Below are 21,940 nucleotides of genomic sequence, written 5' to 3'. Positions count from 1 at the left end.
TTACATAGTATATATGAATTAGAAGAGAAATGCCTCTTCAAGTTGATGCAGCCAAAATAAATAAGCTATGATTTGACAAAATATGACTGCCATCTTTATCTGTACGATCTGATGATACATCTAAACTGTGATAATTACATGGTTACGCACATCTTTATCAGTTTTTTTCATACTGATATGTGGTTATCACTTTATTTGCTTCATTCATCGAATTAAAATCCGCATTCTACATGTCCAGTGCGGTTTAATATCGTGTTTCGTATCAGCGCTCCAACCAACCATTTGTTGGATGGTTTTGTGTTCTGCCGAACCCAAGTTTATGTAATTGAGGAATTAGTTAGTAATTACCGTGTCAAGAAGGAGGTTAGAAAATTTTGTATATTTGATTCGAGTTGAGTTTGTTTCAGTGTTGTGAGTGATCATCAAGGATATTTCGAGCGGCAACTAAAATCAAATTGGATAGACAATTAAAATTTTTTTTTACTCTCCAATTTCAATAAGGCAATATTGAACTCGGTTCTTATATCCCAACTCAACACTCCTCCACTGATTTACCCAATGGATACAATAATGTCAAAGAAGGAGGTATAAAGTCGAGATAAACGCCAGCAGCTTTAGAGCAAATCCCATAAATTCCTACGAACAACTGACTCCACACGTTTGTCACCTACCCCAAACTCCAAACCCTCACAAACGTTTGGCCTGATTTTAGGCACCAAACATCGCCATCCACACGCTTGCAAGTGCGTTAGTGTTTTCTGAGCAGGCAGCGATTTTTGCTCTTACATACAATTTTTTATTATATTTATCATTTCCCAATTGTTTATTTAGACTCCTCAATAATGAATATTATTATAACTTCACGAAAATATTCATTTCAGATGCTCTAATTAACACACCAACCTTCAAATCTCCCGTTGATAACGTTTGTAAATGAACGTGTGATAACGTCCGTACAGAACTTGGAATTGTCAAGCGTGCGACCAGAGGCAAATTTAAAGCGTAAAAGTGTCTAACTTTATCTGAAACTAAGGCGACCAATGCGGAATCAGAACTTATCCCTCAAATTTCAAGTGAATTTTCCCCCTGGACCAAATTCTCGCTCGTTTGAGATTTGAGTTGAATCCGTGAATATAGATTTTGCGCTTTTAAAGAAACGAATTCGGAATGCCGGAAGGTGAGCGTATAAAGGTTTTGTGTGCGTATTATGTGAAGAACTTTCTATGCACGTTTTTCAATTCATACACAACTAAGAATACAAAATATTCCTCCATATACTCGCATTGGCAAACTCCAAAGTATACTTATGGCCCTATCATATTACCGTCGTATTTTTGAAAGTAGCTTCTGTTCAAAGTAGTATGAAGAATGGTAGAAACGATTCTTGGTGAATAGTGAAACAATAATTTCCCTGGTTGGGCGCTCTAGTGGTTTTATTGAGTGGTATTTTAAAATGGGCCATACATATTTCGACAAAAGTTTTTTGGTATACATTCATGTCAAAAAAATTAATTCAAACAACTTTTACTTAAAAATTGAATTAATGTGAGTGTGTGTGTCCAGATGGCTGGTTAGAGCGCTGGACTGTTCTAGCGGGAAGTCGCGGTTTAAATCTCATACTAGTTGACGCAGTTGTGAGTGAAATCAGGATAATAATCTCAGCGAGTGCAATGCTGATCACATTGCTTCCTACAGTGTACTGTAGTATTGAATGAAGCATTCTAACACACTTCAAGGCCCTAATCCAAAACGGATTGTTGTGTCAACAATTATTATTATTTGCTAGTTGTCACAATCTCGGCCAAGCATCTAGGCTCGGACAATCCTACCTACTTAAAAGATAAAGGGGGACCCATCCAGAACTCCCCGTAACATCGAGCACCTATGCAAAATGGTGTACTTCGGTATGGTTGGAACCAAACTGTGTGAGAGTCCTAGGAATCAAGGGAAGCCGTGAGGGATTTAGGTACAATACCTGTAGCTGACAATATTATGGAAACTACAGAGAGACGCCAAATTTCTTTGATTTCCGGAACCAGATGCTCATAATTCACCTTCTTCTCCACGTATTTCCGTTCGATGTTGCTATTATGGGGGATAGCAACAGCAATTATATGCGCGGAGCGACTCGTCTTGTCAACTAACAGTACGTCAGGTTTATTATGTGGAATCTGGCGATCAGTTAGAACTTGCCGGTTCCAATACATGCTGTAAGCAGAACTATCAAGTACTGCTTGCGGCTCATATCGGTAAACCGGACATGTTTCCGTGATCAGCCCATACTTGTATGCAAGGTTTTGATGGATAACCTTACATATAACATTATGCGTGGTGATGTACTGCACCGATACCATAACAGTACAGCCAGATTTGAGATGGTTCAACGTCTCTAACGCCGAACCACACATTCTGCACTGGTCGTTTTCCACCCACTCTTTCATGATGAGCTTTTTATAAGCTCGGGTGGCGACCACGGATTGTGAACCGCACGCAAAATGCCTTCGTCCCAGAAAAGAGTTCCCCAGCACACAGCCATCTGTTCGACAAATGCAAATCGACAAATGGCTGCCAAATACAATTCACGTGTTAACCGTGCATTGCCTTCGATTTCCCTTCATCGATCCGCTCTTGGTCTGACTTGACCCCACTCAGATTGAAAAAGCGATCCTTGAAGTTAAGTGGAGCCAGCCCACCGTTTACTTTACAAACAGCCACATGCAAGAGACTCACTTGCTTTCTGCTGTAAAAATAAGCACACAGTGAATCGATTTGGTGATGATATTGTGCCGCCACGTCAACCACGCCCCTACCACTGATATCGCGAGGCAGGTTCATCCACTCCATGGCAGAGTTTGGGTGGTGCATTTGAAATTTGGTCAAAGTAGTCCGTATCCGCCGCTGGACGTTTTCCAGATCGGTCTTCGTCCACGACAATATTCCGAATGCATAAGCCAGTGAAGGGATAGAGAATACATTCACTGCGCTTATCTTATTCTTCCCCGAGAGGTATGATTTCAGCACCAGCTTCACACGCCGCAGGAATTCGCACAACAGAGTATCCTTCAGACCACCAACTCGGGCATGGGTTCCCTGCAGAATTCCTAGGTATTTGTAGAAGTCTGTCTCGGTCATAGCTTCGATGTGGAGGTCACTAATGCTATGTCTGACATGCGGCTGGTGATGACCTTCGCGAATGGCTTGGATTCGACACTTGTCCGATCCAAACTCTATCCAAATATCACGGCTGAACATGTCTATTATTCGCAAAAGACTTCTAAGATGGTCGTCAGTACCAGCATACAGCTTGATGTCATCCAAGTACACCAAGTGTGTCAATTCGCACTTGGTACGTAGGCCATATTTAATTGCAAAACCATGCCTTCTAGCATCATTCAGAAGCGATTAAAGGAAGTTCAGTGCCATGCAAAATCAAAGGGGACTCAACGAATGCCCCTCCGTATACGGATAGGCTCTGAGGTATTGGCACAATCAGAAGGATAATGTTGTATGCCACCCTTCCATGACTGTCACCAAAAACTTTATTAGTTTCGGATCAATACGATACGGATGTAGGAAATCGATTAGCCAGGTATATAAACGCTATCGAAAGCCTTGACATAATCGATATAGCAACTAAAGAGGTTTCTTTAGCTTCCGGTTGCTTGTCCAACAACTACCAAGTCGATTCCAAACGATTGGTCCTGGATGTATCTATGTATCTATGAGAAGCATAACCCAATTCTCCGTTGGTTGGCAGCATTGACTCGAGATATTTAAATTGCTCAGTGCTGTCAGCTTCAATAACGTGCCCAGAATATTTCACTTGCCCATAACCGGCCTCGCCGGCCGAAACAACCGTGCCTTGATACGCTGAATGGGGATTTAAAAGCCTCGCGATTACATCCAGATCAGGCGTTTGATAAAATAAAATTGCGAAACCGATCACAAGGAACCCGCTTGTGAATGGGACAAAGGCTGAAGAAAAAGAAGAAGATGTGAGCAGCGACAAGTGCATGACAACTCCCTGTCACATAGTTAAAAATTCCATTGCCCTCTAGTTTTTAGAAAGCGATTTAAATAAATCATTTGATGGAGAGCCCTGTATTGATAATAGTCAACCTCATGGGACATATTTCGAATTTTTTTTAAATCCCCCCTTTGCATGTTTCGTAGACTCCACCTAAATTTATGTCACTCGCTGTATGGGTGGGATTTCATAGTTCCCATCTGCCCACTAAATTTCATTCGGATCGATTTAGCCGTTTTGGGAAAAAGTGGGTGTGACAGACAGACAGAGAAACATTGAATCGAGTCTAATAAGGTTATGTTTTACACAAAATAGTTTTACACAAAACCTTAAAAATCAGAATGTTCCACCTCTACTAAAACTTCTAAAACTACTAAAACGCTTCAAACTACACCTTCCTTTTTTAGCCTTGGCCAATTTCGATATAGGATGGTTCAATCCTAGGCAGGTTGTTATCACTGACAGTACCTGTTTCATTAGAATCGGTCGTCAGAAACTTTAATTTAAACAAATCCAGTGCTTTTGTGTTGCAACCCTCACTGTGGTCAGACCGATTTGCTATCTTCTAAGCCCTTCTGGCAAAACTAACAGTGGGACATCAGTGATGTTACCAACTCTGCTTTTTAGAACAACATGGCCCATATTATTACTTTTTGAAGTTGATAGCATCCATTGCGTGCCTGGGTTTGTTTTGTATCGTTCGGATAAAAAGTTAATACATAACCGATAAATTGTCGAAGAACGGCCTGAAGTCCAATCTTGAAACACGTGTTCACCCTGTTCAGATAGGTTTCGACACGAATGTGTTTGTAAGAATTTAACAGATATAAATATACTAATTTGATAAATAATCGTTTGGCGTTTAGCCAATAACGGAAGTGTATTTCTAGCAACATAAGCTAAGTGCCTGCCATTTGCCCTATTGGTGTCATCATGGGTGGTATCAGGAAATCGTTTTAGCCTGCCGGGCCCCAGAGGACAAACAAAAATCTACAAAAACCACAGATTCAGTGGGAGATCGTGCAGCGTGTGGTGATCATTCCCCTTTTGGAAGCATGCTTCGAGATCAACTTTGTTGTATGATGCTAGCAAAGCATCATCTGCATAGACCAGTCTACCGGGCGTTCGATAACTGCGTCGATAACAAATACAAAACGGAGTGGTGAGGGGGCACTTCCTTGAAAAACACCGACAGAAACCCCAGACATTTTTGATGATGTGGCAGGTCATTTCGTACTTTACGCTTCGGATCTTCTGAGAAGTGTGCCTTTCTAAGTTCTGTAAATTTTCACACTTTCGGCCAATTTCAACTGGTGTTTTACGTCCTCCCTGCAATTTGTCTGGCTTCATAGGACGATGTGCTTCGCTACTTTTAATCCAAAAACTGTTGATCTCTTTTTCCGCCTTGCCTCCCCGTTCAAAAATATTTATGGTATGAGATAATAACTGAGCTGGACTATAATTTGATTATTCAGCCTGAATGCATTTCGCTTTCATGTTGGAACAGTTGTACTTGCCATATTGCTCTCCTTAACGAGTTATTTGAAGAATTCACGGCCCTATAGTGTTGGGTTCCAGCTCTTCGCTTTCCAGAGCTCAGCTGCGATGTCGTGAAGTTCCCAAGTTCATCGTATGTGCGTTGGTGCCGTTTTTGACATATCGAAACAGATGTTTCCCGTTCCGAATTGGTGATCGACGCGAAACCTGTCATCACGGACCTTGTCAGGCTCGATGACCCCGAGGTTGCTTAGGCCGTTTCGTGCATTGTCTTTTTAGTTAAATTCCACAATTCTTCGCAGCTCGTAATAATCAGCAGTGACGTAAGCGAGGTAATTTACTTTTGTTTCTCGCAAAATTGCTACCATTTGTTCCGTGATGGGTCAGTGCAAATCTTATGTTACTTCAAAGGTAGCTTGATTCGCAGGCTAGCAATCAACGCCGGATGTTGAAGTGCGATGGTGTGGTAAGATACGTTTTATGAGAATACAGTCGTTTTGCATATTATATCTTCCGCTACAAAATTCAGGAACATGAGGCAACCGTTTAATAATAATGCATGGACAGGTGTAACTTGTCGCCAAAAGCGGCCATAAGCTGGGCAATCACGGCATACTCCAAAGCTTTTATCTGCATGGCACCCGTTTCCATTGGCCTTTTCAGCGACATGAATCGTGCGGAGAACTCTCGAAGATGGCTATAGCCACGTCCTGAAGCACCGAGACTTACATAACTGACTACGAAACGTGGAAAAGGATTGATGAACACAAAAAGTTGAAAGCGCGTTGAAAGCTGCGAGCGGGAATGTACATGAAGCGATGAAAAGTACAGTGCAGGGTGTGCAAGGGCAATTCCATCATAGCACTCTTAGAGTAGCAGAAGCTGTTGCTAATGGCAATGGTGTCGCCACCGTTGCTTGCAAATGTTCGTAAGCCTTTCGATGGCTCTCTCAGGGACCATTTTACTTACTTTTACCGTTTCGTAAATCCTGGGAATATGAGATTTTTCTAAACGAGCAGAAGAGACTCGGATGAAGAGCATCCATCTTGATTGAATGCACTCTGTCGATAAAGCTTTTGAGATGTACTTCGATGCGCCCGGGATTATTTTAGCGGTTATGTTTGAGAAGGCAGGGAGCACGCGAATAGCCTTTAATTGTCACATTCAAAATGGGCGCCCTTCTTTGAAATCTTTTCATCCCCCTTCCCTTCTTCCAATCCCTGGGAAAGGCCTCGGACTCCTAAGATTTCTGTACAAATGAAAGTAGCAGATCTACAGTGACTGTAAATGCTTGATCGCTGCATCAACTCTACGGGAGATCGTTGAGACCAAAGGATTTATTCTTGTGAGTGCATTGGTGACCGAAATGATTTCTCTTCAGCTTGGAGGAACAGTCCGTATTGGCACGTTAGGGTGGCCATTTCATTTACAAGAGGAGGAAAATCATCGGTTAAGGACCATGGTTAAGTGTTTCCTCTACCTCTTCCACCGTCACGTTGCTTGCCGCGGTCAATAGACGGCTCAATACTCGTCGATATTCTCGAGCGACTTACTCAGTGTATCTGCCGTCCGATTAACAAGATAGCTTCGCCACTATCGGCCGATAGTAGGATCATACAAGCGGTCATTATTGAACTTGAGGGCCGCAGTTGTCTAGCCTTGCGAGGAGTGGCGGACGCTACACGCATGCGAACGAGGCCGATGACAGCGCCTTTATTGTTACGTACATCCAGGGAATAATCCATAAACTCTCTTAACTCTTAAATTTACTGCAGATCGCGAAGTGGTCAACCTAATTGCTCATATTGGTAGGCAGTAGAAGCTACAGAAATATACAGACCCCTCACTATTATTGTTACGGTCGCTATTCCATGTTTCCTTATCACATGTCCGAGCGGTGCCCTGTGGTAGCTGTCAGAAACAACCTAACATCCGATTCCTGTCTACTAGCAACTGGCTTTCCAGGGTACGCAAAGGACATTGCTATGTATAAATGCAGTAAGAGGAAGAGGCACACACTCCTGAGTCCCACCACGTTACTTCGCTTAGGCCTAGAATGTCTAGCTTGTATCGTTGGAATTCTCGCTCGAGTTGCAAAAAGCGATACCGTTCTCGAGGACCATGCTTATATTCCAGAAACCAATCATAGTACCTGCTTTGCAGGCTGCTAACCCATACATTTTCAACACTATATTTTATACTTTGGAATTCAGATTACCTACCAGGTTAATAATATCTCTCCGAAACTACATTCAGTCATTCTTGAACTACATTCGTTACTCATACAATTTTTGTTTACGGATTGAGGAGTCCTAAGTCCGCTTGATGTCAGACTGGACCAAACCTTGAGCAACTTACTTACACTCCTTATGGTTCACGGATTGCTTTTTTTAGGTTTAACACCCAAAGTACAAAAATCAAAAGAGGGACGAAGACGGCTACGCTTTCGTACGAGGGCAGAGGCAACTCATCAGATGCTGCCTCACCTCTGCCTTCGGAGCAGCGTGATCGAAGCGGCTCGTAGATGTTATACCTCTTCAACCCTTAAACAAAAATTGTCTAGCTTCGCCCAAGCTTTGGTACGAATTGGAAATTTGGATATGATTCGCACCCTTGGCGTCTTTTGTGAATTATAAAAGGGAGCCTATAACTCCTACGCGCGCGTCTGATGAGTTGCCTCTACCTTGAGACTTTTTAAAAATAATAAATTTTGTTTGGGTGAATCACACTTTTCTAAATCCACCAAATTTTCGAATGTATTGCTAGGGGTTAAATACACTAGATTTTCAAAGGATTCGACTTACCTTCAATTTATATGAGAAAACAAGGTTTTGTTTTTATTGATATTTTACTTAAAGCCGTAATGAACGCACATAGGATATCGAACACTTCTGTTGCGTTAATGACAAGAACGGTACTTTGTTTACGAACCGTAGAGCCGCAACGGATAGGTGGTGAGAATACTTCAAGCAGATTTCTACTGAAGAATTTGCTCATCCTCCACTTCAACAATCATTGGCGAGATTTGGACCAGTTCCACCAGTCAGCGCAACTGAGGTCGAGGAGGCAATAAAACAAATGAAGTCGGGGAAAGCAACAGGACCTGACGACATCGCATCTGAGCTCTGGAAAGCGAAAAACGGGGACCTGTGGCTCAGTGAATTCTTTAACCGGGTTATTCAGGAAGGAACAACATCTGACTGGCAAGAAAGTACCACTGTTCCAATATGGAAAAAGAAAGGTAGTCCAGCAGAATATTCAAATTACCGTCCGATCCGGTGACTTTTTTGATTTTTTGATTTTTGAACGCATTCTTGACAACCGTATTCGCGAAATCGTTGAAATAACCGTGAACCAAGCCGGATTTGTCAAGAACTGCGGAACTACTGACGCAATACACGTTGCGCGGTTACTCATGGAGAAACACCGTGAGAAACATCGCCCTCTTTATATTACCTTTCTGGATCTAGAGAAAGCGTTTGACCGTGTACCACACGAACTCATCTGGTATGCTTTACGACAACACTTCGTGCCAGAAGAACTCGTGCGCTGGGTTCAATTGCTCTACTATGATCCGAAAAGTAAAGTTCGAAGTATGGCGGGTGTATCAAAACCGCTTCGTGTCTCTGTTGGTGTTCCTCAAGGAAGCACCTTCTCACCACTCCTCTTTGTTCTTGTTATGGACACCGTCACACGGGATATCCAACGTCCAGCGCCCTATACACTGCTTTATGCAGATGATGTTTTCCTAGCATCTGATAGCAAAAATAATCTCGAGCAACTTGTCCAAAAATGGAATGATCGTCTCATGCAACACGGTCTCAGATTGAATTTAAAAAAAAACTGAATTTGAATCCCCATGAAACAGGCACGATCACTGTCAGCGGCAGTGATCTGCCCAGAACTGAGCGATTTAAATATCTCGGGTCAACGCTATCAATCAATGGAGAACTGCATTATGAAATTGCTTCACGCATTAACGCAACCTGGATGAAGTGGCGTTCCACAACTGGTGTTCTTTGTGATCGACGTATCAACGAACGTCTCGAATCGAAAATATACCGCAATGTCGTCCATCCAGTCGTTCTCTATGGTTCTGAGTGTTGGCCGACTATACAGGACAATGAACGGCGTCTTGTGGTAATGGAGACGTAAATGCTACATTGGACTAGTGTCGTCACACCTTTAGATCACATCCGAAATGAGGATATCCGCGATCGTTATGGGGTTGCACCGATCGTGAAAAGTTGCGAGAGAGGCGTCTTCGATGGTTTTTTTCTTTTTTGCTTTTTTTTTTTGGGGTAGGGTAGGTGAATGCATTTACGCACACAGTGTTGGACTCCCGATTCGGTACGTCGTCGGACTACCAACTAAACACCTCCCCATCGTCAGAGAGCTAGCCTGGCACCGTTTGTCACATTACTTCGGGCCAGCCCCCGAACTCTCCCGCCTTGCGGAGCCTTCAAATCAGGGAATTCCTTTCACCAACGGGAGGGGAGAGGAGGAAGGGAACTGTCAATTCAAAGAACCCCCTGCCATCCGGCTCCTCCACCGGTCGAGTTCTATCTTCTTAACAACGAGAAGGGACCGAACGTAATGGGCAACACAGTTCCAGCTATCAGCAGTCCTCAGCATCTCTTCCACAATGTTGTCTGGAGAGAGATCCCCTGTGTTTAAATAGAGCTGCTGACGAACCCCATCCCACCTTCCACAAGAAAAAAAAGTGTGGTGGGCATCGTCCACAACTCCATTGCAAAACACACAATCCGGAGAACGCGCCTTTCCAATCTTGTGCAGGTAAGACTGAAAATTTCCATGCCCACTTAAAAATTGGGTAAGGAAATAGTCAGTCTCACCATGCTTCCGATTCAGCCACGCACCTAAGTTGCCGATGAGCCGCGCAGTCCATCTGCCTCTAGTTTCATTTTGCCAAGAGAGCTGCCACTCGTCTAGAGTGTGTTGCCGTTCTTCGCGAGCAACCACCTCCCTTGGCTCATCTCCCTTGCGCTTGTATATGGCCTGACGCTCCCTAGCAAGAAGGGCAACGGGGATAACTCCCGCGATCACCATCACGGCCGGTTCAGAGAGCTCCCCGTCTCTGCACTTGCGCGAGGCGTCTACGATATATCTCCTTGTTAAGAGCGCCAGCCCATACCTCTGCGCCGTAGAGCAGGGCAGACTGCGACGTAGGACCCCCAATGTTTGCCATTAGCCTACTTAACGCCGAAACTCCAGCCGCAGCCTTGTTCGCTGCTGCTTGGATTTGCTCAGAAAAGCTCATCTTTGAGTCAAGAGTCGACCCGAGGTACTTTACCGCCGATTTTGGCTCCATTATCGACTCGCCGAACGATATGGGACGCAGGGTCGGAATTCTCTTCTTAGTCAGGATGACTACTTCGGTTTTTTCCAGTGCGAGGTTGAAACCATGAGTAGTCATCCATCCGCTTACCCGTCGCATCAATATGCCGAGTCTGTTTTGCGCCTGTTCGACAGTGCGTCCAGCAACAAGCGCTGCGACATCATCTGCGTAGCCGACCAGGCACAACTCTTCTGGCATGTCGAGTTTAAGCAGACTGTCATAGGTAGCGTTCCAGAGGTCCGGCCCTAGGATGGATCCCTGTGCTACCCCCGATGTGACCTCCATCCACCTTTGACCCTCTAGTGTTTCATAGAGCAGGGAGCGGTTCCTCAGATAGTCCCTCAAAATCCGTAAGAGATAGTTCGGCACGTTGAAGGTATTGTCTAGTGTGCCTAGAATGTCTTTCCATCTTACGGAATTGAAGGCGTTTCTGACGTCAAGCGTTACGAGGAGCACCACCCGTCGAGTTCGGCGGCTATGTGCCTCTGCTCGTCGAACGGCGTCCACGACCTGCATGACAGTATGAATTGTCGATCTCCCTGCCCTAAAACCAAACTGCCGGTGAGATAAATCTCCAGCAGCGCGTATCGCTTCAGCGACTCTTCTTCTGATGAGCTTTTCAAGCACTTTCCCAGAAGTATCAAGCATACATAGTGGGCGGTATGAAGACGGCAGTTCGGGTTGCCTTTCCCTTTAGGGATCAGTGCAAGTCTCGCAACTTTCCAACGAGCAGGGAAAATGCTCTCTTTCAGGCAAGCGTTGAATGCGCCGAGCAGTAGGTCCGGCCGGTGTTGGAATACCAGTTTGTACACCTCTGCTGGAATAACATCGGGTCCTGGCGCCTTCTTGTTTTTCATAGAGAGGACTGCCTGTTCCAACTCTTTTACAGAGAAAAGTGGACAGTCCTCTGCGCTCTCCGCGCCGACGTCACCATCCCATACGGGGTGTGCAGGGAAGAGTGCCCTCACAATGCGGTCCATCTGCTCGGCCTTAAGTGAACAGGGCTTCCGCAGACCCCCGATTTTTCGGGTTACAAGTTTGTAACCGAGTCCCCACGGATCCCCATTCACCTAGTCGATCAGATCTTGCCAGCAGCGAGCTTTGCTCTTGTTTATTGCGCTGCGGAGTCTCCTTTTGGCTGATTTGTACTCCATCATTATGGTACATGCCTCCTCCCGGTCGCCTAGACGTTGTGTTAAGCGGCGGAGCCTGTGACATTCCTTCCGGAGCTCTGCGATTTCCACTGTCCACCAATACATGGAAGGTTTGCCGCGCCTCGATGTCTTCCTGGGCATGGAGGCTCCGCAGACCGTCGTTATCAGGTTCATAACTGAATTTACGACAGTGTCAGCAGCGGCGCCACCGCCCCCAGGAGTACCCTTCAGCGTGACCCCACCTGTTCCCAGAGTTTCGACAAACCTCCCGGTGTTCACTTTTGCGACATTCCATGCACAGAAAAGGCGTCGGGGTGGCGCACACCGAGAGTTTGTGCCCACCACTTCGAAAGCAATGTATTGGTGGTCACTTGCCAAAAAGTCTTCCAGAATTAGCCACCCGTCCACCAGCGACACCAGTGATTCCGACGCGAAGGTTACGTCTGGAATGCTTCCTTCGCAGCCCGGGCGCCGGAACGTTGGGGTGGATCCGGAGTTTAGAACTACCAGTCCTGTTCTCGCCGCCATTTCCAGAATTTGTTTCCCTCTGGAATCTGTGTGAGGCATGCCCCATTCAAGTGCCCTAGCATTGAAGTCACCTCCGACCAGGATCCGCCCATCCGTGCTTAAGATAGCGTCCTCCAAAGCCTCAAGCCTCCGACGAAAGTCCGGCATCGTCTCATTCGGCGTAAGATAGACACTAAAAAACGTTATCCCTGAACACCGAATCCAGACAAAGCCCTTCCCTCGGCCTTGGGCCAGAACCCCCAGGAGGGTGCCGTCCCGAACCCAGATGGCAGCGGTACCTGATATGTCTGGGTGCCATGAAACTGGGCCCTTGTTTCGGTACTGCTCACTGATGAGTACTAAATCAGCTTTGGTCTCCGCAGCGAACTGCGCTAGCAACTCGTGAGCGGTTGCACTCCGGTGCATATTGATTTGTAGGATGCGAATCATGTTGACCGTATCCTAGCTCTTTCCAGTTCTGCTCTGAAAACTAGACACCGGCCCGATCCCGCAGTGTGCGCAATGCTCTCATCAGTCGCGCTACGGTCCCTGCATAGGACGCAGCTTTCCTTTTCATTGCAGCTGTTCGCTTTATGGCCAGCCTGACCGCATTTACGGCATGTTGCCCTTCTGTCAGGTCTCCGACAGTTTGCAGATGTGTGCCCATAGTCCAAACATCTGTAACATTTGGTTGGGGCGGCCCGAATTCGCATCCTACACACTACCCAACCAATTCTTATTTTCCCGCTGTTTAGAAGCTTCCTCACGTATTGCTCAGCAACTTCCACCACAGCGAGTTTTTGGCCTCGGGAGTTTGCGGAGGTGATACCAATCCGGACATTAGTTAACTCCGGGCATTCGCGTTTGATGGCCTCTTCTACCTCGTTCTTTTCCGTGAGACAGTCAAGGTCTCGGATTTCTAAAGCACACATGGGTTCCAGGCTAGAAACCAAAGCTTTTTCTCCTAGAAGCCCCTTGACCTTGAGCCCCTTGAGAACGTGACTTTATTTATAGTATTCGGGCCTAGTTCGACTAAGACTCCACCACCCTTCGTTTTACGTATGGAAGACACCTCCGCTCCGTTGTCTTCGGGTTTGATTTTGTAACGGATTTCGCTGAGGACTTCCGCAAAAGTCTTGCCTTCCGTCGGCTTAATAAGCAAAGCTGGCGGTCTAGTCCTCCTTCGTCTCCCCACCTTTTCTTTTGGCACTCCGTCCTTCGTGTCCGCCTTAGTTTTAGGCAGAGGTTTTTCTGATGGCGCGACGTGTTGTTGTCTTTTGATCCTCTTCGCCTTCTTCTTTTCAGCCCTGGAGAGTACCTGAGTGAAGTCTCCTTCAGATGTCCCTTCCTCCTTTCGCTTTTTACCAAGTTCGCTCTGTAATGGGCTGTCAGCGATCCGTTTGGTACTCGTGGTGTTCTCCTCGGGAAGCGCGGTTGTTTCTGCTTCCTGCGGATTTTGTCTTACTTTCCATGTTCGCCTATAGTATGAAATCCTGTCCAGGAGCTCTTCGATGGTATGGTCACGTAATTGGTGCCAACGAGAATTCACTTGCCAAGATTGGTCTGAACATCGAAGTCGATGGTAAACGACCAAAAGGCAGACCTAAACAACGGTGGATGGGGATTTGAAAGCCTCGAGATTGCACCCAGATCAGTCATTCGATAGAGCCAAATGGCGAAGCCGGTCACGACGAGCCGACCCTGCTTGTGAACGGGACAAAAGCTGAAGAAAAAGAAGAAGATATTTAGATAAAAAATTCAGACAATTACATTATTTTGATCATACCTCCGTTATTATTTATATCATTGACTTCTATCGCTCCCCTGCCTTTTCAAGCGCTGATTTTCCACCAAAAGTTACTGATTTTGGGTTATTTAACCTCGAAGTATTTATTCTTTTTTAATTTACGTTTGACCAGCCATAACCCTGTCCATATTGTACCTACAAAAATTAAAAACGTCCATTCTTTTTATTTATTATGCTTTATTTCTGCTTAATATCATTTCTACATGAAATGCATGGTTTTTGAGTTATTTGCGGAAAACCGTTGAAAAGGATACATTTTTTCGATGTTTGACATGGCGCTACCACACCCTCCGAGGAGGCAGGTGCACATCAGCGCTATATAACTTTTATTTCTTATGGCACCGTCTACCCCCACCGCAAATTTCATGTCAATTGGTCTTGACTGAAAGAATTCGGAGGATCAAAGCTTTAATGACTGGACTAAATTTTACGAGTCTAGGATGAACTTTCAAAATATAATAATATACAATTATAATTTTTAGGGGCAGATATCGTTACGGGGAGTATTTCGGAGTCTAGATAGCACACGCTCGGAATACCATAATTTTTGCAGATTTTTCGGATGGGTAGTTTTTGAGAATCGGGCCTAGTAATCCTCCCTAGTAGTAGACCTAGTAGACCTTTTATTTGATACCCCACATGATTGCATTCAGTAGAAAAAAATAGTGCACTTAGTTTTTAAGTATACCCGCCCCCCCCCCCCTTAAGTTGAGCGTGCAGGAATGTAATTTACCGGTTGCGTCGGAGTCCATAGTTCCAACCTTTCTATCGAATTTCGTGTCGTCCAACGCCTCAGTTTCTGAAAAAAAATGAGTGTGTTAGACAGACAGACGGGGAGTCAGGCAGACAGTAAACCGAATACAACGAGGCTTTGTTTTCAACAAAACCGTAGAAAATACCTTGATTTGCAGCATGATTAGTTTCAGATTTCTAGTCCCTCACATTGGGCAGTGGATAGCAATACTTTTATGTATATGTAATGTAATAAATATTTTAATAAAATTTCGATTTTGCAGAGTCACGATGCTGGTGGACTTTAATAATATCAACATTCCTGAGTTCATGGACTCTACGTTTTTTGAAGCTGCATTTAAAAGTGGATTCAATGAGAAGGTCGTCAAACTGAAGAATGTCTTCTTCACAATGGGGCCCAGACTAGGCGAAAATTACATCAGCCATATTTACAGAGCTGACGCAACCTACAACGACGGAGGCTCAGACAATAAAACGATATCCCTCATAATTAAAACTCAACCCAGTGGTCCTCTTGGGGCTCATTTCGCAGCGTTGGGTTTGTTTACTCGGGAACGCAATGTTTATGTACATGCTCTACCGGAAATAGAACGCCTGCTTGATGGTGAAGCTATTGCTCCCAGGTAAGTTTTCAATATACATTTTGATGAAAGCTGCTTCTTACCGCAAACTTTCCCTACAGATTTCTATATTATACGCCGGCGCCAGTTGAAACTCTTGTCTTTGCGGATGTTACACCTCTGGGATATATCCTTGCCGATCGCGTTAAAGGGTTGGATGAGGAGCACTGTGGATTGGTCTTCGAAAAACTGGCCAAATTTCATGCAGCTTCAATTGTTCTCGCTAAAATGGTAATGCGTTCGGATATTCAAAAGACATAACAAGAATTCGTTCTGTGGCACAAAGTACATATGTATATGCACCAGAGCTTCGCATGTTTCGATTTTCGAGTTCGATAACAATTGCACAGTTGGATAGAGATGTTCTTTCGATTAACATTTTTATTATATGTATACGCCATATACAGTCGTTCTAGGATCGCGGACTATTGATCCCAGAACGACTGTATATTTTTTTTTTTATTTTCTCGAAGAAGTTCAATTTTTTAATTTTAATTGACGTTTATGCCAAAAAATAATTAAAAATTTAGTCCATTCATAATCAAGATGGAAATTGTTCCAATTACAGCAACCCCAAATATTCCAAATGCTTAGTGTAGACCGTTTTGCTAAAAATGACGGTAACCAGGATATGATGCAAAGAACCTTATTAAATAATTTCGAGCATTTCGCCAAAGTAGTAGAAACATGGCCAGGCTTCAAGGATACGCCCGAAAAAATTCGCAGATTTATGTCCACAATCCCGCAGAACATGGCCAAATGGTGCGGACCTTCTAATGAAGAAATAAAGGTCCTTGTTCACAATGATCTATGGGTCAACAATATTTTGTTTAAATATAAGGATGGAATGCCGGTCGATCTGTACTTTGTAAGTTTGCTATTATTCATATTAAATTTTAGGTTCAAGATGAAACTGAATATTTCTTTTTTAGATTGATTATCAGGGGTCGGTGTATTCGAGTCCTGGTATCGATTTCTCTCATTTCTTCTATACAAGCCCCCAGTTTGATGTTTTGAACCAAAAGCGAGATTTGCTGATCGAAGGGTATTACTACAAAACTTTCAAGTCAACCTTGGAGAATTTAGGATATAGTCCCATTCCCACTTTGGAGAATATTCTTGAAGAAATCAAGAAACGAGAAACAGTTGGTTTTTTCTGGTCTGTGGTGAAACTGTTCCTTATTTGTATGGATCCAAGTGATTGTGGCGAAAACAGTTTGGAAAATTTGAATGATAAAGACAAAGGAGACAAAATTCGTGCAATTGGAATGTCTTCAAAAAGATTTGTGTCTACTATGCAATATGTTTTGAGAAGAATGGAGAAAATTGGCGTTTTGAAATAAATGAAGCAGTCAAACATAATCAATAGACATTTTTTTATTTATTTAATGAAGACATTCAAATGTTCCTAATGTCTGCCCTTTTGTAATAAATGTACAGCCTTCATGCACTCGATTTTCATTTTATAATCAGATCAATTTATTTGATTTATACTAAACAATGCATCATAGAAAATATACGTGGTACATAAATATGCAACATACATTTCGGAACCAGACGTTTAAAATATGTAGTTAGATCATTTGGAGGTGATAGACGAATAATGGACACGTAATCAGTTGATTGTTCTACCAAATTTGCTTATGGGTTTGCCATAACTATGGACAGTTAAGTGTTGGTATACCTTAAGCAGAATTGGGCGCCTAGTGCGCCTAGGTTCGTCGTGAAAATTGTTTTCGAATAGACACGAACCTGCCCCAGTGTATGTTTGGTTGCAGAATACAGAAGGATTTTCAAATAGAGGTCGCATGAGTTAATATAAGTATGTGTTAGGTAATGTCTGGAGTACAAGAAAGTAACGGCCACGCCGTGATACAAAACCATACTTCAGGACTTTAGAACATATCCGAGAAATCGTAAGCACATATAAAGTGCGCTCATAAATGATAAAACCACTGTACTGTTTTTCGAATATTTCTTATCATTTCTGTTTAATTTTTCCGTCTTCTCCATTTTTAAGGTTTTTTTGTAAAACTACTGGAAGAATACGTGCGCTGAGTCATCTGGGACCCCGTCGTAGTTCGGACAATTAGGTGAGGTGTCCAATTTATACTTGTGCAGGCATTCAAGGTATCCTCCATGCCAGTGAGAAACTGGGTGAGATAATAATGAATTTCTCCATGCTTTTTTCCAGCCTCTCTCCGATGGAAGGGGTCAACCTGCTTATGAATCTCTCCCTTTCGGCTTTTGTCACCTGCGATAAGGGAGAGATAGGCCTGCTGTTATCAATGTTCATCATTTCGGTTGCCAGGATGTCAATCGGTATCATTTCCGAGATGAAGAAGGCTACGTCATCTGAGATGGTCCTGAAGGCAGAACATTCCTTTAAGGGGGTCATCCCGTGTGTCGGTTTGGAGAAATCGATTTTTTTTTTTTGCATGAATTGTATCTATATATAGTGGAGAATATGTGGGCAAAGGGATTTTCCGATATTCCAAGTCCTTCAGAAATTACAGGGTTAAACAGGTAAGGAGTCTGCAGTCGCGGCTAGAGTACTCGATGAGAAAGAGCATCGAATCTTCTTTTATCTGTTAGTTTTTTACCTGAGCCTTATAAATTCGAACACAGGTATAAATATAAAAAGATGGAAAACCAATCAATTGTCTAAACTTATTTGCTGTTTGGAATAAAAAGGATAATCCAGTCTAGAGCGAGCACTGAAAGACGTTCAAGTTATACTCAGTTATATTTTGTTGTAAGTATTGTGCTGTTTGTGTGTTCAGTGATTTTTTTAAATGGGTCGTACGAAGGGAGATCACTTTAACGTTCAACGTCATGCTCGCACCAAAAAACCAGTATTTCACGGGAATCGATACTTATCAGAGAAGAAAAAGGACTTCGCATTAACATCAGCAAAGAAACTTTTAGGAAGCATGAACATGGATGTTCCAATTGCGACAAGTTTTGTATATTGTATATTGGATTCTGCTGGAGTTGTCTCCGGTATTTCTGCTAATTTCTGCAAATAATAAAATATACGTAGCAGTAAAAAAGGAATACGTAGGACATGTCGAGGAAAGAATGGGAAGGCGGCTTAGAAATGCAAAGAAGAATCACAAAGGCATTGATGGAAAAGGGGCTGGAAAACTTACTGATAAGGACCTTACTACATTTCCTGGGCTGGCTATTCGTCGACACGCAAATTCGATAGAAGGAATGAAGCAAGAAATTTGTGCAACTTTCTTCCATAAATGTTCTACAGTCGAAAATCCTCAGCATCAAAATTGTCCAACAGGCGAGGACAGTTGGTGCAAATGGCGCAAAGCGGAAGCTAAAGGAGAACTGGATAGTTTTTACCAAGAGAAGGCACCTTTGACTGAAGAAGTTCAAACAGTCATCAAACCAATCTACGAAGATTTGTCACGAGATGATCTCTTGAACAGATTTTTAGGAGCAGAGACCCAGAATAACAATGAGTCGTTAAATGCATTGATCTGAACTTTCGCTCCTAAACACCTACATTCTGGGGCCAAGGTCGTAGAAATAGCCACTTTTCTGGCTGTAATTATTTTCAATGAAGGATTCAATGGCATTCTCAAAATTCTAGTGACAATGGGATGTCAAGTTGGTCACATATGTCAGGTTTATGCCGACCACCGTAATGAAGCGCAAATTTGGCGGTCCGAATGACGTTCGACTGACCTCGCTAAAAGAGCCACAATTGACACCAGAGAGCAACAATCGGCCTTACAAGACTTTTTTGAAGAAACGGAGGGTGTTCTCTATCGATCAGGTATAGCAGATTAATGGTGAGCTAAAATTTTACTGTTGATAATCACATTTAAATTTTCAAATGCGTTTTTCTCGAAACTGCATCTTGAAAATCGGCTGCCACCATAGCTCAAAACCTATCCAACCAAATTCTTTGAAATTTTCACGGCTTCTTTAGTACATATTTCTACGGTCCGCAAACTAGGATAATTGCAATCAGACGGGTAGTTTTTTTTTTACTCATAAAAAAAGCCGTAAAAAAACACCAAAATCCAAAAAATTAAGTTTAAAAGCCCACCCAAAATTTACCTTTTAATATTTTCTAATTATCCTAGTTTGCGGACCGTGGAATATTGTCCACATTAAAATGCCGTTTAGTTTTTTTCGCTCAGATGAACACAGCGCCCTCCAGCGTGGCAGCAGAAAAACACCTTTTTTTGGAGATGGGTGCATAAATTAACACCTATTCCAAAAATTAGCTACGAAATCAAGCTGAAAAATTTATCACATATACTAGAGATATCAATAAACATATGGTGAAAAAATCACGTTTCTCTCTTTATCCAGTCCTTCAAAATAATTTTTCAAAAAAAGGCAAAAAAAACGGCCTTCACACGGGATGACCCCCTTAAGGCTGTTCTTCTGTAGACCGTACTCAGTTTATGTGCATTGCTTAAAACATGCAGCGCTTTCCCCAAACTCAGACTGCATACAACAAGATAGAACTCACTGCCTTGGCTTTGAGCAGCCTGTAAATATGCCGCGGTTCTCCTACGTTCGGCATCATCTTTGCCAGGGCCAGACGATACTCGTGTGGATGCTTTTTCGCAAGTGTGCTCTATGTGCTGTTTAAAATTGAGTTTTCCGTCTATCATCACCCCAAAGTATTTGGTGGCCGGCTTGGAAGTGATCATACGATTCCCAATTCTAATGCAGGCGTAATTTCTCTTGCAACGCTTAGTGATGAGGAGCGCTTTCGTCTTTTCCTCCGCAAGTGCCAGTCCAGCACTCCCTAACCAAGCCTTCACAACATTGATTGCTTCGCTTGAGTGCAAGTCAGTATCCTCGAGATGCTTTGCGACCACAACCAGGGCTATATCGTCGACGTAACGCACTACCGTGCCCTCCTCCGCAAACGGAAAGTTAAGTACATCCATCCACAGTAGTGGGCCAAATACCCAGCCCTGTTGGACACCCGCGGAGACAATGTACTCCTTGAGTCCATCATCAGTATTATACCAGAGCGTCCGCTCTTGCATGTAGCTATCGATAATAGCGGCGAGGTAGGTGGGAGCACCGATTCGTATAAGATTCCAATTGGCCGAGCTGAATGCACTCCTCACATCCAGGGTCACCACCTCACAATATTTGCTGGTACTACCTCTTCCGTAAATTGCATTTTCGACCAAGCTAGTAATCATTTTGATGGCATCAATGGTTGATCTGGCTTTACGGAACCCTTACTGCCTTTCTGAGAGGCCCTCTTGGTTCTCGACGACTGTGGGTAATCTATTATAAATTACCCGCTCCAACTTCTTCCCCATCTAGTGTCTGCTTCGTTAGACAGTTCTAACCACACCTCCATGAATGTTTGCTCATCCATCGCTTTTGCAGACGATCCTGGTGTTCTTTTGGATTTCAGCTTCCGGGGCGCGGGTCTCCTGAATGTGGTCCCGTCCTTAGTTTAAAGGTGATTGCCTGGTGGTTGCTGCACGTGAAGTCCTCGCTAACTCGCCAGAACATGTCGGGTGCCAGCGCACGGCTGACAAAAGTCAGATCTACAATTGAACCATATCCCACTTCCCTATAAGTGTTTACATCACCTTCATTAGCCAGAACTATATCCAACTGGGCGAATGCTCCTAATAATCACCGCCCCCTGCGTTAGTCTCTTTGCTGTCCCACTCGATAGCCCACACATTAATGTCACAGCCTATCACCCAATCTATCGTCTAATAGGTCTTCGAACTCTGGCAGTGTGAGGCGCGGTGGGGCGTAGCAGCTGTATACGAATATACAGCTCATTTTTGCCCAGACAAAGCCACTAACCACCTGACGCATGCTATATTGTATGGCTTGACGACCGCACGCCCATATCGCAGCTCCACCAATCGAATATGCGACCCATACACCACCGTCAAGATTTCTGCCCGGTTTACTAATGATAGCAATTTACATCGCGGATTCGTAAGTAGTCTGCGCACTTTTTCACTGTAGTTAACGTCTTCCTAAATTCTGGGCATTTACCACTTCCGGTAATATGCCGGCTATTCCGGCCCTCCTTTCCTTCGCACAAAATGCATTTGGGGTCTCTATTGAACTCCTTGGCAATATGTCCTTTCTCCCCACAACTTCGACTTCGATCGGACCGATCGATGCCGTTAGTGCATGCCATCGCAAAGTGTCTAAACATTAGGCATTTGAAGCACCTCTTTAAAGAGATCT

The 21,940-nt window shown here is 43.8% G+C and overlaps 1 protein-coding gene across 3 annotated transcripts; it reads left to right on the top strand.

The window, feature by feature from the left end:
• The first annotated feature begins 218 nt into the window (after positions 1-218).
• On the top strand, positions 219-17,090 carry LOC119656825. 3 transcript variants are annotated; one of them, XM_038063469.1, is made up of 6 exons: positions 219-363; positions 882-1,177; positions 15,368-15,727; positions 15,787-15,955; positions 16,293-16,592; positions 16,657-17,090. In XM_038063469.1, the coding sequence occupies exons 3-6, from the start codon at positions 15,375-15,377 to the stop codon at positions 17,065-17,067; spliced, it is 1,233 nt and encodes a 410-aa protein (XP_037919397.1). In that variant the 5' UTR covers positions 219-363; positions 882-1,177; positions 15,368-15,374; the 3' UTR covers positions 17,068-17,090. The 3 variants fall into 3 exon arrangements, with proteins under 3 accessions (XP_037919397.1, XP_037919396.1, XP_037919398.1); XM_038063468.1 differs by lacking the exon at positions 882-1,177; XM_038063470.1 differs by lacking the exons at positions 219-363; positions 882-1,177 and adding an exon at positions 451-585.
• The last annotated feature ends 4,850 nt before the right edge of the window (positions 17,091-21,940 follow it).

This window comes from Hermetia illucens, chromosome 5 (assembly GCF_905115235.1).
Source record: "Hermetia illucens chromosome 5, iHerIll2.2.curated.20191125, whole genome shotgun sequence".
NCBI classification, from domain to species: domain Eukaryota; kingdom Metazoa; phylum Arthropoda; class Insecta; order Diptera; family Stratiomyidae; genus Hermetia; species Hermetia illucens.
Note: the sequence above shows the minus strand (reverse complement) of the source record. Positions and strands in the feature narration are given on the sequence as shown.

Excerpts from the sequence above, each read along its gene's own strand:
- LOC119656825 (XM_038063468.1), top strand. The coding sequence starts at position 15,375 with ATGCTGGTGGACTTTAATAATATCAACATTCCTGAGTTCATGGACTCT. Across the intron at positions 15,956-16,292 it reads CAATTGTTCTCGCTAAAATG|CAACCCCAAATATTCCAAAT; the intron begins GTAATGCGTTCG and ends TTCCAATTACAG. Across the intron at positions 16,593-16,656 it reads TGCCGGTCGATCTGTACTTT|ATTGATTATCAGGGGTCGGT; the intron begins GTAAGTTTGCTA and ends TTTCTTTTTTAG.